The sequence below is a fragment of the Anabas testudineus genome, chromosome 15 (genome assembly GCF_900324465.2).
Source record: "Anabas testudineus chromosome 15, fAnaTes1.2, whole genome shotgun sequence".
NCBI lineage: Eukaryota > Metazoa > Chordata > Actinopteri > Anabantiformes > Anabantidae > Anabas > Anabas testudineus.
The window spans coordinates 9,521,985-9,543,048 of NC_046624.1; the positions used below are offsets into that span (position 1 = coordinate 9,521,985).

The 21,064-nt window shown below is 40.4% G+C and overlaps 3 protein-coding genes across 6 annotated transcripts; 2 read left to right on the forward strand and 1 right to left on the reverse strand.

Moving 5' to 3' along the window:
• Positions 1-101: 101 nt before the first annotated feature.
• eloal (elongin A, like) lies at positions 102-5,532 on the reverse strand. Of its 4 annotated transcripts, none has more exons than XM_026354076.1 (11): positions 5,434-5,532; positions 4,760-4,816; positions 4,544-4,656; positions 3,605-4,442; positions 3,419-3,518; positions 3,173-3,340; positions 2,986-3,083; positions 1,323-1,503; positions 1,033-1,147; positions 473-579; positions 102-303 (listed from the first exon to the last, which is right to left on the reverse strand). In XM_026354076.1, exons 1-11 carry the CDS (start codon positions 5,509-5,511, stop codon positions 242-244), a joined length of 1,917 nt encoding a protein of 638 aa, XP_026209861.1. In that variant the 5' UTR covers positions 5,512-5,532; the 3' UTR covers positions 102-241. The 4 variants fall into 4 exon arrangements, with proteins under 4 accessions (XP_026209861.1, XP_026209859.1, XP_026209858.1 ...); XM_026354074.1 differs by having other exon boundaries at positions 5,425-5,532; XM_026354073.1 differs by having other exon boundaries at positions 246-579.
• Positions 5,533-5,872: 340 nt separating this feature from the next.
• On the forward strand, positions 5,873-9,692 carry klhl31 (kelch-like family member 31). Its single transcript, XM_026356980.1, has 3 exons — positions 5,873-5,992; positions 6,713-7,918; positions 8,000-9,692. Exons 2-3 carry the CDS (start codon positions 6,744-6,746, stop codon positions 8,730-8,732), a joined length of 1,908 nt encoding a protein of 635 aa, XP_026212765.1. The 5' UTR covers positions 5,873-5,992; positions 6,713-6,743; the 3' UTR covers positions 8,733-9,692.
• Positions 9,693-11,691: 1,999 nt separating this feature from the next.
• gclc (glutamate-cysteine ligase, catalytic subunit) lies at positions 11,692-20,158 on the forward strand. The gene is made up of 16 exons (XM_026356234.1): positions 11,692-12,351; positions 13,640-13,752; positions 15,200-15,382; positions 15,777-15,890; positions 16,027-16,085; positions 16,231-16,367; positions 16,502-16,576; positions 16,668-16,784; positions 17,232-17,370; positions 17,777-17,889; positions 17,994-18,086; positions 18,213-18,317; positions 18,448-18,529; positions 18,611-18,720; positions 19,217-19,337; positions 19,428-20,158. The coding sequence occupies exons 1-16, from the start codon at positions 12,202-12,204 to the stop codon at positions 19,607-19,609; spliced, it is 1,893 nt and encodes a 630-aa protein (XP_026212019.1). The 5' UTR covers positions 11,692-12,201; the 3' UTR covers positions 19,610-20,158.
• Positions 20,159-21,064: the final 906 nt, after the last annotated feature.

Below are 21,064 nucleotides of genomic sequence, written 5' to 3' on the forward strand. Positions count from 1 at the left end.
TCTAGAGGGCGCCACGCTCCATTAAATATATTAGAAACCTACCACTGACACTGTTTCAATCAAACAAAGACAAAAATATCAAATCAACTGAATTTGCTGACTTTATTGTCCATTTCATATCCAAGACAATTCAGAGAAAAAAAATTACAATTACCTGTGCATTTAGACACACACAGAAAAATCCAAGGTGAACAGAGGCGAATTACTGTACAAAGTTAATGAATGAGATATAGTCAAGTATTTATCTGCGTCCTAGTTGTTTCTTAAATGCTTTTAAGGACTTTGCCATCATTGGAGCAACTCCTGTGAGAACAAAAAGGGAACAACAAACTCATAAGGTAAAAGGTAAGTAATGCAAGTACAGCTTTCCTCTTGTGGCTGAATTAAATAGACACAACAAGTGACGACAAGCCAGTTTGGAAAGTTGCTGAAATGTAACAGCACTGCATCTCCAATCGTCTGGTCAGCTTACTTGTTTTTTTGCGAGGGTCCTGCATGTTTGTCGCACCTGAACTGGTGCTGCTGGACCTGCTCAGCTCGTTGCAGCTCTGCCTCAAACGGTTGTCCTGAGCCTTGACACTGGAAAATTCAACAGATTTATTTACAAAACAAAAACAATACACCACAGACAGTGAGCAGTAACATCCTGCTACAACTGGCTCAAAATAAAACCAGTTTATCCAGCACATTGCTCCAATTCCTGCATGTGGATAAGGTCAAAAAGCATTTCACTCACTCACGGTTATCACACGAGTCTATGACACATTATGACTCTACTAAGCTGCTGTTGAGGGATCACATTGTAGTTAAGAGCTTTCACGTAGATGACAGGAGCACAGCAAGCACAAGGCTTACCAGCTGATTATGTTAATACCAGAGATGCAGTTACAGGAATGGCTTTTTATAGTGTTTGCTTTGTTATTCAACATAAAGAAAACAATATAAATGAATCTATTATAATACATATAATACATTCATGGGGGAAATAAAAACACCATTACATGTCTCCATGTTTAAGATGCTAAAACCCACCTGCACTTCAGCTGATGAGGCTGCTGAACAGCAGTTCCATGAATTTCCTGCTGAATTCGTACATCTCTTGGTGGCTTGGCAACAGTATGAATAAATGCCATCTTCACCTGCCGACCTTAAAAAGAAAAGGTGTAAGCATGCAGAATGTCATAAAGACTAAATGATATTTTTCTATAGTAAAAAATGTATGGCATCAAATACACACTTTTGTTGATTTTATTTCACCATACACACCTGTACGCCATTACAATGTTTCGACAGTGCTCTCACTTTCAGTATGCACTACACACCTTTGGGCTTCTTAGAATGTGCTGAGACTATGCTTTTTGTCAGTCTTTGGAGTTTCCTTTCCCTCTCCTCAGACAGTCTGATGTACATTTCCTTCCATGATTCATACTCCTGCAGTTTGGAGTCTTTGAAGTCCCTCTGACAGTGTTTCCCCCATAAGTGGTCTGTCACTCCAATGTAGATCTGCGAAAACAAGCCGATAATGACCAATTAACATGTACAATCTTTCTTATCGCAGATTTTGGAATTACTTTTCTAATCTCTGGACCTAGAAAGATCATTTTACAATAAACTGACACTCAGTGGCCACTGTAGGTAAACCTACTTATTAATTGTTCAACAGCCTTCCTCCACAACTGAAAAACCTTGAGGTAAAAAGCTTTCTAGGAAGTTAAGCTGCTCGTTAGCTAATTATTTTTCTACAAACAATTTTGCAGTTATGTGGCCTAAAGCACTATTGGCATGAGGTATAATGATTTCAAGACTTTCCTGCACTTCCTGTTAACACACCTTTGCACAGCATGGTTTCCATGTATGTCAGCCACAAAAACAGGATTTTAGGCTAAATGCAGTGAATGCCATCCCCCATAGTGATTGCATGCAGTGACTTGTTTGTGATCCTATAGAAACAGGCCTACATGTACCCTTCCACAACTTAAAAAGGAAAAAAATCAAAACTTAGTTAGTGGCCAGTTAGTGGCAACATATCACAAAAATGTCTTTTTGTCAATTTTATGGTTTAAATTCCACTGCACATCTATGTGGACAATATGTACAAATGTACTTTACAGTGGCAAGAAAAAGTATGTGAAGCTTTTGAATCCAGCTTTATGTAAATCAACTATTCTTGATCGTAGATCTTTTGGTGAGCTATGGCTCACATCCTCTTCTTGTGCGGAGTCAACTAAAATGTATTCTACACACTTCTGAATTTGGCCTGCTGCTGTCTGTTAAAGCATTGATAAGTGAGCCTGTTTCAGAAGCAGCCATGGTATGGTTAGAATAATGTGCGAATCCTTTCCTTCTGCACCACCATCATCATCGTTAAGGGTAATTCTGGTCTCAGCAGACACAAAACTTCTTCTTTGTATTTTTTTACACGTGGCTTCCATTTTTCTGGTCAATGACTTCTTCGTGACACCTTCACTTCTGCTCTGTGGAGGTTTTTCTTCACAGCTGTCACAACACCTCTGTCATCAGCTGTTGTTTTCCTTGGTCAGCACATTCTGTATGTTGCTCAGTACACCAATTATTTCTTCGTTCAGGGAATTCAAATGGTTTGGGATTAATTTTCCCCATGTTCTCAGATTTAAAATGGCTTACTTTTTTCTTATTAATAGCCTCTGGGTTTTCCAAGTTATTTTTCCTTTTTATCCAGTCTTCACAGGTTCTTCAATGTACAGCAAAAACAAATTCATTGGCCTTTCTGTTCCAATACTTTTGGATAGGACTGTAGACAGTAGCTGCAGACTAGGCATCGGGCTTCAAGGCAGATTTTTATTATATATCCTCAGGGGAAAATAACAGTGAGTTTACTTAGCTTGCACACTCTCAGCTCGTAAGAGCTGGCTCAAGTTGCTCTGGGAACAACAGGGAGGAGGCAGGTGTACCTAAAGTGGCCACAAAGTGAAACTACTACTAAAGTTATTCATGTCACTTTCTTACTGGGTTGCATTCTTCAATGCGTAGCAGCTGCTCTGGTGTACACCTCTCCAACACCGGCTCGAGGATTTCAAACGGCACTCCACCAGTTTCATAAAGCACTGAGAAGAGATCCCTACACCTAAATATGAGTCCAATTAACTGACAGACATCAGAGCCATGCATGAAAGGTTGTTTGGGCTATACTCACAGTTGATATTATTCTGCAGTGTGCGGATACACTGTTGGTATAAGCTCATCATGGCAGGGAGGAAGATGGTCTTGGCACCAGAGTACACTTGCATCTTTCTATTAAGTCGCTGACCAGTGAAGACTGCAGACTCTTCGGAGACGTCACAGAAGTCAGACTCCTTATCAACTTTAAGATAGAGGGAGGAATGTCAAGAACAAAAGGACCAATGGGAAAACACAGCTGTGTTTGTCGTACATACAGTACCTGTCTTCTCAAAGTACTCAACACTGAATGGCTTTTCACATTCAGGCAGAACAGCAGGCAAAGGAATATTCATCAGGTCCATTACAGATGCTTGAGACTTCTAACATACAAAGGATTATTAGACAATATTAATCAGTCAAGGTCTGCGTTTTAAATTCTGATTTTAAAATCACACATCAAATACACCTGTTTTGGAGAGGTGGCGTGTAAAGACATCACAAGTGACTTGTAAGATTTCAATCCAGGCTCTTTTGCCGCTTCGTCTTTTATGTCATTCTTAATTTTGTGGGAAGGCTTCTTCACCACGCGACGTTCTCTTCTCTTGAAAACATTCACATCATAGTTCAAGTAAGATTCAAAAGACATAGAGGGCTGCTGTTGCTCACTGTCATGCTCCATGTCTTTGGGCTTTATTTTGGCCTTTTTATTTTCAGACTCTTGGTTGTGTTCGTTCCTTTCTCTACTTGATTTTTTCCTTTTTCTGCTCTGGGCCTCTAAGCTCTCACCTTTAACATTCAGTTTTAACATTTTGGAGCCAAATAAAAATGATTCTTTTCCTTCCTTTGACGATTCTTTCGACGACTTTGATTTCTTGATTGATTCTTTCTCACAGGTGCTTTTCATCATTTCTCTGTAGTTAGACCTGGATTTCTGAGTAATTTCTGAATGCTTGTTACCATGCAAAGTATCACCGTCCCTTGATTTTCTGTCACTGTGATCATTTTTCTTCTTCTTGGAAACAGAATCATCCAGTTTACCCTCTTGGATTGGCATTTTCTTAGAGACTTCACTATGATCCCGTTTACTTTCCTGTTCTTCACATTGTTGTTTGTCTGAATCACCTTTCCTATCCCTTGTTTTGAACAGGGCGTCATCTGAAGACTCCTGACTCTTGCTGTGAGATGTTAAACAGTTATTGTTTAAATCCTCCATTGTCAAACTTCCTGAACTGACAAGACATTTTTGGTCATGTAGTCTGTCTTTAGCAGAGAGACTCTCTGACACATTCCCGTCTTCTGTGTTGCTGCAGCAGAAAAGAAATTGGTTTAAGACAAAAAAAAAAAACTCCAGTCAATCCCATTATATAGTACATGTTAAATTACTAAAAAGTTAAATAAATAGCACTTTGTGGGCTCCTTAGGGACCAATTTCTTCCAGCCTTTTACTAGTGACTTTGCAAATTCTCCAGCTTGTTCATGTCTGCGCAAGGAGTTCACCGTTTTGCCAATTCCAGTTTCCTGGTTTACATGTAGACAAAGGTTGGTACAGTCAAGTTAACACATTAAAAGGTCATATGCAAATATATAAACACAAAATACATTTTTCACAGCAGAGACTCACAGCAAGAATGTCTAATGTGATATCCAGGTCCTTGAGTTTCTCCAAATATTTTATAACCTGTTAAAACAGTAAATAAGACACATGAGTGCCTTTGGGTAAATTACACTTTGTTCATGTTATTAGTGTCATCTGTAGAGCAGATGGGCAAATTGTACTTGATTTTCATGGAAAAAGCTGCTAAACTGTGAACTTCAGTGAAGAAAATCGAACATGCCTAATATGGTAGTCCTGGTTTAGGATCACCACAGTTGCTGATTGTGCATTCAGAGCAGAAGCTATGTAAGGGAGCCTCACACACCCACTAAGGCTGCTCCTTTTACCGCGAACTATAATTGGATAATGTCCCTAGCTGTTGTTAAGATACACTATATGGCTGAATGGAGTGGAGTGCTTCCAGTTGCACATTTGATTTTTTTTTTTTTTTTTATGTTAATCTACTATCAAGACCTACTGTAAACCCTAGACCCATTCATAAATACACAGGAGCAAAAGTGATTTGAACAACCCTGCAGAGGGTCAAAGCCTCCATGGGTGATGGACAGCAGCCATAAGTTGAACAACTGGAGGAGCAGCCAATTATAGCAGCAAAGTGTTGCTGCCCCCCCCACACACACCCCCCTCCTGCAGCACAGTGTTTATAGTCCTACTATTAAAAACATACACACGGTATCTACCGTAGCGGGGTCTGCTGTGCCTGCGAGCTGGACTTTGAGGCGCAGGACTTTCTTCAGCACATCAGAGCTGCTGGCCATCACGGGGACTCACGTGCAAGCGTCCACACACCGGGCAGCGCGCGCGCCCGTTGATGACACTGTTATAATGCGCGGCGCCGATGGCGGCGAGGGTGCAGGGTGCTTCACATGTTATGCATATTACATACGAGGATGTGAGTGTGGGAATAAAAGTAAACCATTAGAGACAAATAAATAAACACACCTCTCCCACCTGCAGGATTTCATCCTGGGACGTCCCATTGAGGACACAGGTCAAGTAGTGCATTGACAACAACTGATTGGAGGCCACCCTGGGCCACTTTGTGTGGGGGGGTGTATGGTCCCTGCCCTCCGCCACATGCGTTGCACAACGCTTGATTGGCACTGGCTCTTCAAGAGGAGGAGTTTGCGGTATGTCTCTTTGACCAGGGCTGACTGCTGGTCTCTCTCTCTCTCTCCTGCTCCAGTAACTGGAGGCACAAGTTCCTTCCTCGCCGGCCTCAACTCCATTTTTTTCCAAGTAAGTGGAGCTCTCTCAGCTTTACTGATTGTAATTTCTAGCAATGCAAGTGCAGTTTGGTGCAGTTTATTCAGATTGGAAAGTGTGTCTTTTTCCTTTAATTGGATTTAAAAGGCGAATAGATTGTCTTACTCACCACTACTCACTACTTGGAACAATTTTGTACTCATGGTCATGGTGACATGATGATACTTTTGTTAAAATGATGGATATATAATGGAAGGAAATGCTGTTTATAAACTGTTTTGTCTGTTGAATGTGTTAGATGCAGAGCTATTCACGAGGAGCCTGTAAACATGACATAAAATAAAGCAGAGAGACAAAAAAATGAATATTGGGCTTAATCTAAACTTAAACAATCAGAGGCTGTGAGGCCTGCTGCTCATGTCTCAAAGTCTATAAAAGGAACGTCATGAGTGAGCCATCCAGCGTTTCTATTCCTGGACATGCTGCTGATAAATTGTGACAGATGCGAAGAGGGGCATGTTGACGCACTCACTCACTCCAGCATCACCTGGCAGCACACATGTTTTCAAAGGTGTCACAGGAAATTCCACAAAATGTAAAAAAAAAAAAACATAAAAATCTTTTTAGATCAATGGGTTAAATGTAGAGATTTGATTCCTTTATTTGTACAGTACATAACTGATTTCTGTGTGTTGTTGTGTCTTCAAGTTGTCATACAGTTTCTAAATGGTTCTGTTTTGTTTACACTTTCAGAAGATCTGGGCTGTGTTCTGCTGCTACAGCCATGGCACCCAAAAAGAACAAGGCAACCAAAAAGAGTAAAGGAGACATAAATGAAATGGCCATAATGGTTGAGGACAGTCCCATCAACAAGATCAACGGTTTAAACACTCTGTTAGAGGGAGGAAACGGCTTCAGCTGCATTTCAACTGAAGTCAATGATTCTGCATATGCACCAAACCTCCTGGAGGGATTGAGCAGCATGAGACACGAGAGCTTTCTGTGTGATCTAACAGTCGCCACCAAGTCGAAGTCATTTGATGTTCACAAGGTTGTCATGGCCTCCTGCAGCGAATACATTCGAAACATCTTAAAGAAGGATTCTGCCCTCCAGAAGATCGATCTGAACGACCTCTCGCCTGTCGGCCTCGCCACTGCTATTACATATGCATACTCTGGGAAGCTGACCTTGTCTCTGTACAGCATTGGCAGCACAATTGCTGCAGCCATGCTGCTGCAGATCGGCACCTTAGTGAAGATGTGCAGTGATTTCCTCATGCAGGAGCTCAGCGTGGAGAATTGCATGTATGTGGCCAATATCGCTGATGCCTACGACCTCAAAGAAACCAAAGAGGCAGCTCAGAAGTTCATGCGGCAGAACTTCATTGAGTTTTCTGAAATGGAGCAGTTCCTGAAGCTTACCTACGAGCAGATCACTGATTTCCTCTCAGATGACGCCCTACAGCTTCCTTCCGAGGTCACAGCCTTCCAGATCGCAATGAAATGGTTGGACTTTGACGAAAAGAGGCTGAAGTACGCAGCAGATCTCCTAACTCACATCCGCTTTGGCACTATCTCTGCCCAAGACCTGGTGAACCATGTCCAAAGTGCGCCTAGAATGATGCAAGACCCAGAGTGCCACCGTCTCCTTGTTGATGCCATGAATTACCATCTGCTGCCATACCAACAGAACATCCTCCAGTCACGCAGAACAAAGGTACGTGGGGGACTCAAGGTGATACTCACAGTCGGTGGACGCCCTGCATTGACAGAGAAGTCTCTCAGCAAAGACGTTCTGTACAGAGATGAGGATAACGTGTGGAATAAGTTGACAGAAATGCCAGCAAAGAGCTTTAATCAGTGTGTGGCAGTCTTGGATGGCTTCCTGTATGTGGCCGGTGGTGAGGATCAGAATGATGCAAGGAACCAGGCTAAACATGCTGTTAGCAACTTCTGCAGGTAAGAACGAATCCATTTGTGATCAACATTTGTCATGTTAGCCTGTGTATAATGAGAGACTAACTTTAAATCTTATCTTAGATATGACCCTCGCTTCAATACATGGATTCACTTGAGCAACATGATCCAGAGGCGCACACACTTCAGCCTCAACACATTCAATGGCCTCTTGTTTGCCATTGGAGGTAGAAATGCTGATGGTGTACAGGCCTCCATGGAGTGCTACGTGCCTTCCTCTAACCAGTGGCAGATGAAAGCTGCCATGGAGGTGCCCCGCTGCTGTCACGCCAGCTCCATCATCGATGGCAAGATCCTTGTATCTGGAGGTTACATCAACAATGCCTACTCCAGAGCGGTGTGCTCGTATGACCCCTCCATTGACACCTGGCAGGATAAGAGCAGTCTGAGCACACCTCGAGGCTGGCACTGTGCCGCCACCGTGGGAGACCGAGCCTATGTCATCGGCGGCAGTCAGCTGGGCGGTCGTGGGGAGAGGGTGGATGTCCTTGCCGTCGAATCTTACAACCCTCACAGCGGGCAGTGGAGCTACTGCACGCCCCTTCACACAGGAGTGAGCACAGCCGGTATTGCCACTTCGAACAACAAGGTGTATCTCCTCGGAGGCTGGAACGAGGGGGAGAAGAAGTACAAGAAATGCATTCAGGTTTACAACCCTGACCTCAACGAATGGACTGAGGATGATGAATTGCCAGAAGCCACAGTTGGCATTTCATGCTGTGTCGTCACCATACCCACACGGAAAACACGAGAGTCCAGAGCCAGTTCAGTCTCATCTGCGCCTGTCAGTATATAAGGGTTTAGGTAATAATGATATAGTTTACATGTCTTGAGGGCTCCAACATGTCTGTTGCATAAATGGTAGTTGTAAACTCTACTAATAGTCCCTTTTTTGGGGGTGAAGTTTATCATTTTAAATGGTCATCCACTTTCTTTAGATGGAAAAAAAAAGTAAAGTGCAAAGATTAAAAAATTTGGGAACACATTCTTAAAGCTTTTTTTTTTTTTTTTATCCTTCATTTCAAGTAAACTGAAGCTATTGTGAGAATATGTGGCATCATTAAGGCCAGGTAATGTTTATGATAGAAACAAACTGATATAGCAATCACCACTTTGATCATTTTTAGAAAGAAATTTCCTTTTGGGGCCAATTCAGCTGGGATAATTTCAGTAGCCCTTTTATAACTAATATGTTATTCAAAAATATAATAAAATATGCAAAAATGCAAAACCATGTTGTTATTGAGCTTAATCTTTTTACCCAGTACCATGAGAAGGATAATACTGATTCTGTGCATGGTGACTATAACTACTGTGATTCTCTGATACTTGAACAGAATAAGGAGTGGGAGAAAGCTGGAGCTGGAAAATGTGTTTGTATCACCTACCTGGAGTAGGTATGTGTGATTAGTCTGTAAACACACTGGCACTACACAGTAATACTATGGTTTCTCTACATGTAATCCCATGTACAGGATGCAGTGATGTTGTGTTCCAAGTTGGGTGATGGCCATAACACTGTTGGTGCAAAAGGAAACAGATTCTGTCGAGAAGATGTTGGAATTATGACGGTTGAATGGTTTAAAATGTGACAGTAGTAAATTATTTTGTAAAAAAAAAAAAAAAAAAGGAAGATATGACATTGTGAATGATGTTGTCAGCCTGAGCTTTCCTGGAAGTCAGTACTCATAAATTCCCTAAATGCTCATGTCTTTTCATTTTATGTTTGTTTTTAATTAAAGTGACGACATGTAAGCTACTTTGAGCCATGGCCATTTATTCATTTTATCTATATATATATATATATATATATATATATATATATATATATATATATAGCTTTACTTGGGAAATTATTAAAAGGCTAAGGTACAGTTTGGGTTTGATGGAAGTGAGAAGTGTCGACATGCTATGAAAACTGCAATGTAAGGATTTTGTTTCACTGCAGTTCTTGTAGACAATGAGGAACAAGTGGCAAGATCATGCAGAAGACATATTGGTTCTGTCAAAGGCAGGAAACAGGACTTCATGAGCCAAATTAACGTAACAGCTATGATAGTATGCACATTATTTCTGGTGTACTTTTGCCTCTATTGTGTCAGTCATTTTTTCTAAACATTGAATATTCAGCACTGGTTTCATATTCTAACACTAAATCCACTAAATATTTAAAAATTTTCCAAGCAACTGTAATAGGATCACATTCGAGGAACTGTGAGATCATATACTTTTTTTTTGTAGTGAACAGACAGGATGTGATACAGGATATGAGTGTCAAGGGTTACTTCAGGCTTATTTGGGTGCAGCTCACCAATACCTTCTTTTATCTATCTTCTTTCTACCCACGCATGTCGATCTCCCTATCAGTGAAATGTTATGCTGTGTCATTATTATACTCCTTTTTTGTTTGTTTTGATAATAATGTTGCATTCACATGCTGACACAGTGAATATGATTTCCATTTCAACCAGCCAATAAGAAAAAGGGAAATAAAACATAAGATTTCACAATTACTGTATGCATCAGATATAGAATTTATGCTGAGTGGAGATTTTTCATTTACTTCACTGTTGTGATGTTCGTAATTATATGAATATCGCTTGTGTGTAATTAAAGGACCAAATTTCCAAGTCTGAAGAAATCTCTTCAAACTGAATCTCAGGTCTGTGTTAGGTAGTATGACATCATAATATCTACCTTGTACGTTTGTTAATGTTTAAATGTTTACTCAGGTTTAAAAATATGCTTTAATAACTAACCACTCAGAAACATTCACTAAGCTGTCCTCAATTGTCACCATGGGAGTGCAGAAAGCACAAGATGGGTTTGTTTATGATGGACTGATCAGCCTGTAAAGAAACAGGCACCAAAACCATTTATTCTGAGGAGGGCTGGTACAGACAGGGTTAGAAAGGCGCTCACATAAGTATTTGTGGGGCCCCACAAAACTGATTTTACTTTGTTAAATAGGGTCCTAAAAAGGACCTTTAAATGCTTAACACTCAGAAAGTCTTTGGCAGATTTGTATTAGTCCATCACAAGAGAAGTGCATTATGACTTTAAATTTTCTTATGATTGTTTAGCCTTTAACAATATCAGAAAACAAAAACTGAAATATTATGAGTTTGTTAACATATATAAGATCCTAGCAAAGATTTACATTTCAGAAGCTGGAGCCTTTGAATATTTGGAAATTTAGTTTTCAAATGACTAAACAACAGACCTATTAGTTGAAATTGTTTCTTTTTTATTTTCTGACATGACAGAAAATAAATATGCAACAATTTCTACTAATAGGCTAATATATCCGTTGTTGATAAATTCATAAACTAATCATAACTGAGTAAATGATGACACATGTTTACTTGAGGTCTGTTGCGGCCTAGAACAAAGCTTATCCCTATGGAGCCACAACTGTTATCATACTATGTCTGTAGTTTTTATAGTAAATGTAAAGTTAATATGAAGGGCAGTGGGGTGGTGTGTTTATTTATTTACGTTCCACCTTTGGTATTTGAGGAAAAAAGAGGCAAACACAATATTACTGACCTCTTTCTATCACACACGTGTCACTTATTATCTGGTGATTTCCAGCTTTCTATCGACTACTCGTTTTTTTTTCCGACAGCGCTTGAACGCAGCACCGCTGCCTGCTCTGGCCAGTGGGAGGGGCCGAGCGGCTGAGAATGCTGAGTCATCCTGACGTCACCCCGCTCTCTGTCTCCGCCTGACGGCGTCACGTGTGTGGAGCCAAGAGGAGTTCATATGTTCAACACAGCCCAGCTCGGTGCGGCACAGTGGTTTGTCATCAGCGACCTACCCACCGGTTCACCTCGCTGTCAAACCATCACAGAGCTGCTCTCTAACAGGGTCAGTCCGCCGTCTTTTACCGGGTCGAGACGAGCACACACTCAGTCCCCTCTCTGGTTCTTGGGGCACCGGCGTGGTCAGCTGACGGGGTGCTCGAACTGCCCAGACATTAGCAAGTGATGAGCAGGGGCCTGCTTCTCCTGGATGCCCAGCTAAGGTTACCGACAGGGCACTCAGCCTAACAGCACCCAGACCCTGTGAGCTCAGCTTGGGAACTCTCTGTCAGCGCCTTACTGATCCAGACTTTGCAGTTTTCGCGGACCGAGACTTGATGCTAGTTCCCTGCGAGTTGGACAAAGTAGCTAGCTAGCTAACACCTCGGCGTGCAAGTTCAACACAAGCAGCCAGCTTGAAGACACCAGCCTCCAGTTTACATTTCGCAGCCTGTCTGTGCGATGGGTTTACTGTCACAGGGCTCTCCTCTGAACTGGGAAGAAACCAAGAAGTATGCGGACCACATCAGAAAGCACGGCATCATTCAGTTTCTCAACATCTACAACAAGGTGAAGGAGCGTCAGAAAGATGTGCTGAAATGGGGCGATGAGGTAAGAAAGTCTTTTTCTCTGTCGGTGCAGCCGACATGAGGAAAGCTGCTGCTGCTTTTACCTCTCGGTGCTTTTCATCTGCCAGACATGATGGCTGTGCATGACGCAACAATGGACCATTATGCACATAGATAAGACGAATTTACATTTCTCGCAGCCCTGAAACATGTAACTTTAATCAATCCGAGCCTTTCAGCATTGTGTTGCTGTCACTTCCTTTATACAACAGCTCCTGTATTAAGTGATTGACAGTATAATAGGTGAACGTGGTGTTGCCAACTACAAAGTAAACGGATCTCTTAAATGACACCTTTGTACCTACTCGGATACCATTGCATTTACAGCCTATTGTCTCATTGAGATCTTGGCAGCATTAAGATATTTAAAAAATTAAGGTGACTCAGCAGAACCAGATGTAGGTTAGAGGCAATGATGAAACACAAAATGAATGTTTATCCAAAGTGTTTATTTGAGTATTACTAGTTGTGTAGTTTCCTGTAGAATCAGTCCCTCCCTTTAGTATTAATTCATGAAGACACTCCCCGCTGAGTAAACATTGATTGTACAGTCCACTGGAAGGACCTGATAAGATTTGTGGGGTTTTTACTTCTGTGATTCAGAACTTCCCACCATCCTGCCTTTCTCGTTTTCGCCCACTTCTTCCTCCACAAAACCTCAGTGTGCTACAGCTTGTACAAAGTGTTTTGATTTGGAACAATGTGGAATGCTGTTGTTATAGATTAATCCCTCTTTCAGACAGGGGATTACAGGGTTCTAGGGATGAAACGGTTTCACAGTAAACCAGGGTGAAATTCCTGAGGTAGTTTGACTGTTTCGCATATTAATTATCATCAACTGTGATTGATTGCCGCACTTTGCAAAAACGGAACTGCTAAAGAGGAAATAATGTTCATCATGAAGCATTTCATGAATTATTAGCTTTCTTCATTTTTAACGAGGATAATAATGTATTAAAAATGTAATGTATTGTCTAATTTAAATTTGAAACAGTCATATCCCATTAGTGTGTCTGGCACTCATTACTTCAAAGGTGTGCAACACCCAAAAATACATGTAACTAATAATTATAATGACAATGATTACTAACAATAATTATCATTATTACTGTTAACAACAACAATATTAACAGTAATATAATAGTTTAATATAATACAGGTTGTGCATCAGCTTTCTGTCAATTTTCAGCATATTGTGATAATCCTGATAACCGTGATCATACAGTGTTTGGCTGTGGATTCATGTTGTTGTTTTAATTATCTGCTTTTAGGTTGAGTACATGTTGGTGGAGTTGGATAACAAGGACGAAAAGGTTCGACTCGTCCTGAATGGTGGAGATGTTTTGGAAACTCTTCAAGACCAGGGTGAAAAGATAAACCCTAAGTAAGTAGGATTTTCACTGCACATGTCTGAACAATGATCTGAATTGATCCCTAAACAAGCTAGATGTCCTAGTGCTGTGTTTTCTTTAAAGGGGATTGTATTGGATCATATAGATTATTTTGTTTTCATTCTCACTCATAGAAAAGTCACGCCTTAAATGCCAACACAGCATTTCTTTTGTGTCTAAGTGCCCTATATCACACATTATAAAATGTAAACGGGCCCTGTATACACACATGTACTTGTTTGTTTCTTTTTCACTAAGGCAACCACTCACCCACGTGCATGGTTTTACCTCAGCTGCTAAGACCTCATGTCTTGAGTGCACTGAACCTGTTCCACTCACATATTCCAGGTGCAAACATATATTAATGTAAACAATAACGACTGAGGACAAAGCAATTAGTTCTGCACAAAATGTAGCTCCAAGATAACGTCTGTTGTCAAATGTTCAAAACTGATCTGCTGATTCTGCTGATGCAAGATGGGCTAAATCATTGTTTTCCCGGTTCTTGGTGGTTGTTTTACATTGTTTCAGCCACTTTCAGTTCTGTAAGAGTCAGTCTTTGTTTTAACTGTCCTGTGATCACAAGTCACCGTTGTACTGTACAGCACAGGTACATTAGTCAGTGCTACACTGTATATAAATTTGCTTGCGAGCCTAAATACAGCTGACTGTTAATTTGACTGTCAAAGTCACTGTTCATTCATCATTGACGTAAAAGTCCAGTGTGCTCGTGCTCCCATGCACATACCATGACTTATAAACAGGTCTGATCCCTTTAAACATGTATAAAATTAGTTTAATAAACGTGTTTGTTAGATTATTTATTTTGTAGAAGTGTATTTTCATTTATCATTAGTACAAATTTTTATTTTTGTAAGCATGGCTCTTCCTGTATTTCAGCTCATGTTAAGTAGCTACTTGACAAAGATGGGAGAAGTTTCCATTATCTGAAAAACAAAATGTTAGTGGAGTAATGCAGCAGTTAGTCAGTGGAAACATGTTGTAGGTTTCTAATTTGTAAAATATCAAAGTGTATCAAGGTGATGTAAAGATAATTTAGACAGTTGTCTGCAGGCGATGTCAATGTGTTTGTACAAGCTTGTGAGTGTTATGCTTGCTCGCTGTCCATGACGTCGGTCTAAATCTGTGGAGCCAACTTCACCCAGGGGAAATACCAGTGGGAATAGTACAGCCAGTGCATTCCTCATTACTGCCCCTCTGTCGAACACAGCACAGAGCACGCTCTGAAGCACAAATACATCACATTTGTTTGCCCTGCCAAGATTATGGCTGACATACAGTACGATAAAGGGAGAGTGGTCTGTTTATTCAATTAGAAAGGTCATTGTGACACTGAGACTGAGGCCTTGTCGTCGGGGCCTCCTTTCATGCCAACCTATACAAGTAGATTCTTTCACAACAGTTGTTTTATTTTTGCAGTCACCCCACACTTTGGAGACCAGAGTATGGCAGCTACATGGTTGAGGGGACCCCGGGGCAGCCGTACGGCGGGACAATGTCGGAGTTCAACACAGTGGAGGGCAACATGGGGAAGAGGCGACGAGAGGCCTCATCTGTCCTGAACGCGAATGAAACCCTTTGCACCATCACCTCATTTCCAAGGTACTTTGGTTTTATGCACTTTTATAACTGTTAGTGGAGATGAGACCAACACAAAATCCATCTTTTGGTTTACAGTAACTGTATGCAAAATGTTTCATTCATCAGTATATTGAACTTCATAAGGTTGACTTGGACTAACTTGGAAAATGTTTGATTGTACTTAACAGCATGAGCAACCAAAAAGTAGAAATGACTTTCATCATGGATTAATCATTTTCTAGCAAAAATGCTGATTATAGTTTCTTCAGTGTGAGGATGTGTTGCTTTCCTCTGAATAACTGAATATTTAACAAGCAGGTTGAGTATTTCACCTTAGTTAACAGAATAATCCTTAGTAACATAAATTGAAGTTGAAGGCCTGTAATAGTGATGCATTTGCTGGTCATTTGTCTAGGTTAGGTTGCCCTGGTTTCACCAAACCAGAGTACCGGCCGACGCCTGTAGAGAAGGGAGTATCAAAGTCACTGTTTTTCCCTGATGAAGCCATCAACGGACACCCAAGATTTAGGTAGGTTACAATGTCCTGACTGCCTGTATCTGTGGTTGCCTCACTCACAAGAAATGGATTTCCATACCATACACACATCTCCTCATTTTTGCGCTCGTCTGTAACGTTGTGTTATTGTGTGGATTTGCTTCTTCAGCACCCTTACCAGAAACATACGTCACAGAAGAGGAGAGAAAGTCGTGATTAATGTGCCAAGTAAGTGTAAACATAATGAAAGGAATAGCCTAAACCCTTTAGGTGTGGTAAACACTCTTAATGGTCTTGATTTGCATTTCGTTTGTCTGTCACACTGATTGTGGAGTTAAATAAATAAACTAGTCTCTTTCTTTTCCTGTTTTAGTCTTCAAAGATGTGCACACCCCATCTCCATTTGTGGAGGAATTTCCTGAGGATGATGGCGAGGCAGCGAGAGCAGCTCTGCCTGATCATATCTACATGGATGCCATGGGCTTCGGCATGGGCAATTGCTGTCTGCAGGTACTGAAGGAACTGAGTGAGCTACACAGCATCTTTCAACCATTTTTATTCTGCAGTGATGTAACCTGTGATGGTGACAGTTGCAATAAGTGATTTATAAATGTACTTTAGCCTCTTTTTATGGTGTTTTGCAGGTGACATTCCAGGCCTGCAGTATTTCTGAAGCAAGGTACCTTTATGACCAACTAGCAACATTCTGCCCCATTGTGGTGAGTAGATGCCCAACACCTGTTAGCTGTGTGTCTATCGTTGTTCTTTTTAAAAAAATCCCTACCCTAAATACTGTTTGTTTTTTTACAGATGGCGTTGAGTGCAGCCTCACCCTTTTACAGAGGCTATGTGTCCGATATCGATTGCCGCTGGGGAGTTATTTCTGCCTCGGTGGATGACAGGACACAGGAAGAACGTGGGCTGAAGGTGAGCAGGCGGAGCTGAAAGCAGACGGAAACAAAACCACCATTTAAAAAGCCATTTAGGAAGTAAAGATTTTAGTGAACAGATTTATTGAGGTGGTTTGAGTCAAATAATTTCTCACTGTTAAGTATCAGTGAGCACTGATGAAGCGCTTAGAACTTTTCCACAATAAATAAGTAGAGGATGTTACATAAATGTATTTATTATTAACATTAATTAACACATGTATTAATGAATTCACAGTCATCTGACCTACTGTACAGGTCAACATCTTTTCTGTGTTTATTTTTGCTAACACCACCAGAGCTAACACGTTTCCCCTTAAGGATTGCTTTACTGTTTTTTTTTCTTGGTTAAAAACAAGTTTCAACTCTATATTGCCGTACAATAAATTACCCTTTACAGTTTAAATATGAGTATAAAGTATGAAAATGTCTTTACCTTTTGCAGCCTTTAAAAAACAACAAATACAGGATCTTCAAGTCAAGATATGATTCCATTGACAGCTACCTGTCATGCTGCGGTGAGAAGTACAATGATATTGATTTGACGATAGACGAGGAGATCTACAAACAGCTGCTCAGTGCAGGTACTGTCGTTTGGAAAATTAATAAACTGATATTTCTACAACACACACACACACACACACACCTCTATGTGTGTGTGTGTAACCTCCTAACCCTAACCCCTCTGCACGCTCAGCTGCCTCACTCCCAACTTTCAAAAACTTGTTGATAACAGAAGTCGTCTGAATCTTTCTCTGCACTTAAAAAGAAAAAACTCTTCCCTTTAAGGTTTGTCTCCTTGGCTTAGATATTTGATTACTTTGCACCTCACTTCTAAGTTGCTTTGGATAAAAGCTCCTGCCAAATACCCAATAATTAAATGTAATGTAAATACATATGTAATAGACATAAATGTGTAGACGTGTGCTTAATATGTACAAAACTTAAAAGTATCACACTTAAAATTCCAAATCCTCTTTGTGTTTACAGGAATTGACAAGCTGCTGGCCCAACACATAGCACACCTATTCATCAGAGACCCACTCTCTGTCTTTGAGGAGAAAATTCACTTGGATGATGAAAACGAGTCTGATCACTTTGAGGTGAGATTTTCTGTCTATAACCAGTTTGTCAGAAAATAGCCTATTATGGAAGGTTGACTTCCGCATTTCTGATTATAGTTAAAACTTGACGTGATGTCTTGCAGAATCTGCAGTCAACAAACTGGCAGACGATGAGGTTTAAACCTCCACCTCCGAACTCTGACATTGGCTGGAGGGTTGAGTTCCGCCCCATGGAGGTAATTACCTGCTGTGCCATTACTCAGACTGAGGCTTATTGTTGTAATTAGGGTTTATGATCAGTGAACTATTGAATACAGAACAAAAATTGTGTATTCAGTTTGTTTTTTGCCTCTTTTCTTCAGGTGCAGCTAACTGACTTTGAAAATGCTGCATACGTGGTCTTTGTTGTGCTGCTCACCAGAGTGATCCTGTCCTACAAGCTGGACTTCCTAATTCCTTTGTCAAAGGTGAAACAGTAGATACACACATAGTCGTAGTTTTTTATGAAACAACAACTAATGTTTCCAAGTTTAAATAGTGTTATACTGTAGTTTCTTTGTACACAGTGATGTGATCCTGGAAGTACTCTTTTCTTAGGTCGATGAAAACATGAAGGTCGCACAGAAGAGAAACGCTGTGAAGGAAGGCATGTTTTACTTCCGAAAGGACATCTTCATAGGTAGGCAAAACAAAAAGTGCAGTCTATGGCAAATGCCTCAGTTATACATGCAGCAGAAACATTTCCATTATCTATCGATAGGCTGCAACCCAGTGCTTGATGGAACGGCTTCTGCCCAGAATGGCTTGGAAGCCGATGGTGCTAACGAGGAGTACACGCTGATGAGCATTGACACAATCATCAATGGAAAGGTGATTATTATACTTTGTTGTTCTAGCCGCTCTAGCAGCTTGGTTCAGCAGGTGGCAGTGTTGAACAACAACTTTTCTCTAGTTCTGTTGTGAGGTTTATATGTCTGGTTGAACTGTAATGACTTTGGTGATATCCTTCCTGTCCTTGTAGTCCCAGCTGTACTTTGTATTTTGTGGTAATAAACAGATCAGCATTATAACACACTCATCTAAGATGATGAACATGTTAAACATTAAACTTGCTAAACACCAACATGTTACCTTTGCTGGTGCAATGCCCCATTCGTATAAGACCATACTTATGATTATACTGGGAAAAACTGCTTACAGTTATATAGCATTTATAGCATCTTCCTAAGTATTCACTTCACATCACGGCAGTACCATGATGGTACAGTGTCACAGAGTCACACAGCTGCTAACATGACTACAGACTCGTAGTCTTGTTTTAGACCATTTAATCATCGCTTGTGTGTTCTTCTGTTTTCATCATCAGGAGGGAGTTTTTCAGGGGCTTATCCCCATCCTTAACTCCTATCTGGAAAACATGGAAGTGGATGTGGATACCAGGTGCACCATTTTGAATTATTTGAAGCTCATCAAGAAACGTGCCTCAGGTAAATTGCAAGGACAAAGTAAAATATTCTCAAGAGCTAAAAGCAGCTCAAACTCTGAGTGTAACTCTGTGTTTTGCTGATCTGAAACAGGTGAACTGATGACCATGGCCAAGTGGATGAGGGAATTTGTTGCTAAGCACCCACAGTATAAACAAGACAGCATCATAACTGACAAGATCAACTACGATCTGTTTCAGAAGTGCGACAGGATCGCAAAAGGTGAAGAGCAATGCCCCGAGCTCATTGGAAACCCAGTTAACAAGTTCAAATGAGAATCTCTGTAGAAATCCATTGTCTTGATACAAATGCATGAAGAAAGACCAAAAGAGGAAAGCAGTCCAATTGTAAGAGAATGCAAAATGGCTTGTGTGTGTTGAAGAAACACACGTGCATCAAATGTATGTAAATGTACTGTATCAGATTTTTATGATTCAAAATTATTTTAATAGGGTTAAGACATGCAAAAGGTTGTGAAATAGAAATCAGATGTGTATTTATTTTTCTCTGAAAATTAAGTATCTGTGTGAGGATGTAAATGTAGAAAAGAGTTGTACAGTAGTCTGCTTTTAATCTTGTGTTCTGTAAATACTGTACCTCCGCTACACATTAACATCATGGGTATGTTTTTTTCTCTGTTTGTTTGTTGCTGAATATGAACTTTCTTTGCATTTGATAGAGATTTTCTGCATTTTAAGAGATATGTTTGCTTTGATCTGCTGAAATTGTAGTGGGGCCTTGAAGGTAGTGTTGCATTCAAGTGGAAATGTTGAACAGTTGTTTGCGATGTGATGCTGCTTCAAAATAAATCAACATTAATTTTAGCAGTTTCTCCAAACTTTTTTTTTTTATGGAGTGCTTTGAATTTCAAGAAGCTATGGGACATATTGTAAGACATCAAAACCTGATCTTAAGCTTTGTTTAAAAACTTGGAAAACACTTCCACCTAATATTATATAATCAATGTTTTTACAAAACACCTGTGGTCAACACATTTAAATCATTTGAATGTAGGACGTTAACAGGTATATACAGGCCTAGCTTAAAGTATTTACACTTTGTGTTTTTGTCAGGCTGTCTGCCTTTGCACATTACATTTATTCAGCACTCTCAACACAAACAGGATTTAAACTTGACTGCAAAAATATTTGGTGGAGAGATAGATGTTCTTTAGATGTAAGTTAATACACTAAAGAGCTCACACCCATGACTCTGAGTTTCCAACTAAATAGAGGTGGAGTTGGTTGTCAGTGAGTTTGCCAAAATCGTTAGTTGGTTACACATTAAAAAAAGAAGTGCACAGGAAAACTAGACAATGCCAAATATGCTGGTAGACAGAGGACGGTTGGAAAATGTGGGTGACTGGAAAATTATCTGAAGAAAAACATCTTTGTGACTGCAAAGCAAGTCAAGAATTCTTTCCAGGATGTAGGCATACAAGTCGCCGTGCCATTGATCAAAAGAAGACCTCATGACTGAAACCTCTGTGGATTTAACACAAAATGAAATCGAAAGGTCAGAATGCAGTTCACAAAAACAGGCTGAAACTGGTAGAGCTGAAGATCTTCACACTGATGAAAAGGAACCTGTGTCAAAATAGTGCACAGAGGCTTAAGTGAAGATCTAGGAGAGCATCACTAGGGAAAATATAATATGACTCTGCTTGACTTCAAGTTTCATGAGCATTTGGCTAGAAAACCTGTTTAGGCACAGAAGAACATACAGTATAA

What these genes read in the sequence shown, in the direction of transcription:
- eloal (XM_026354072.1), bottom strand. Translation starts at nt 5,511, where the DNA reads ATGGCCAGCAGCTCTGATGTGCTGAAGAAAGTCCTGCGCCTCAAAGTC. An exon ending in TCACATTAGACATTCTTGCT is followed by an intron (nt 4,657 to 4,759) that starts GTGAGTCTCTGC and finishes CATGTAAACCAG; the next exon opens with GAAACTGGAATTGGCAAAAC. An exon ending in GCATTGAAGAATGCAACCCA is followed by an intron (nt 1,504 to 2,985) that starts GTAAGAAAGTGA and finishes TTGTTTTCGCAG; the next exon opens with ATCTACATTGGAGTGACAGA.
- klhl31 (XM_026356980.1), top strand. Translation starts at nt 6,744, where the DNA reads ATGGCACCCAAAAAGAACAAGGCAACCAAAAAGAGTAAAGGAGACATA. An exon ending in GCTGTTAGCAACTTCTGCAG is followed by an intron (nt 7,919 to 7,999) that starts GTAAGAACGAAT and finishes ATCTTATCTTAG; the next exon opens with ATATGACCCTCGCTTCAATA.
- gclc (XM_026356234.1), top strand. Translation starts at nt 12,202, where the DNA reads ATGGGTTTACTGTCACAGGGCTCTCCTCTGAACTGGGAAGAAACCAAG. An exon ending in CAAACAGCTGCTCAGTGCAG is followed by an intron (nt 17,371 to 17,776) that starts GTACTGTCGTTT and finishes TTGTGTTTACAG; the next exon opens with GAATTGACAAGCTGCTGGCC. An exon ending in TCCTAATTCCTTTGTCAAAG is followed by an intron (nt 18,318 to 18,447) that starts GTGAAACAGTAG and finishes CTCTTTTCTTAG; the next exon opens with GTCGATGAAAACATGAAGGT.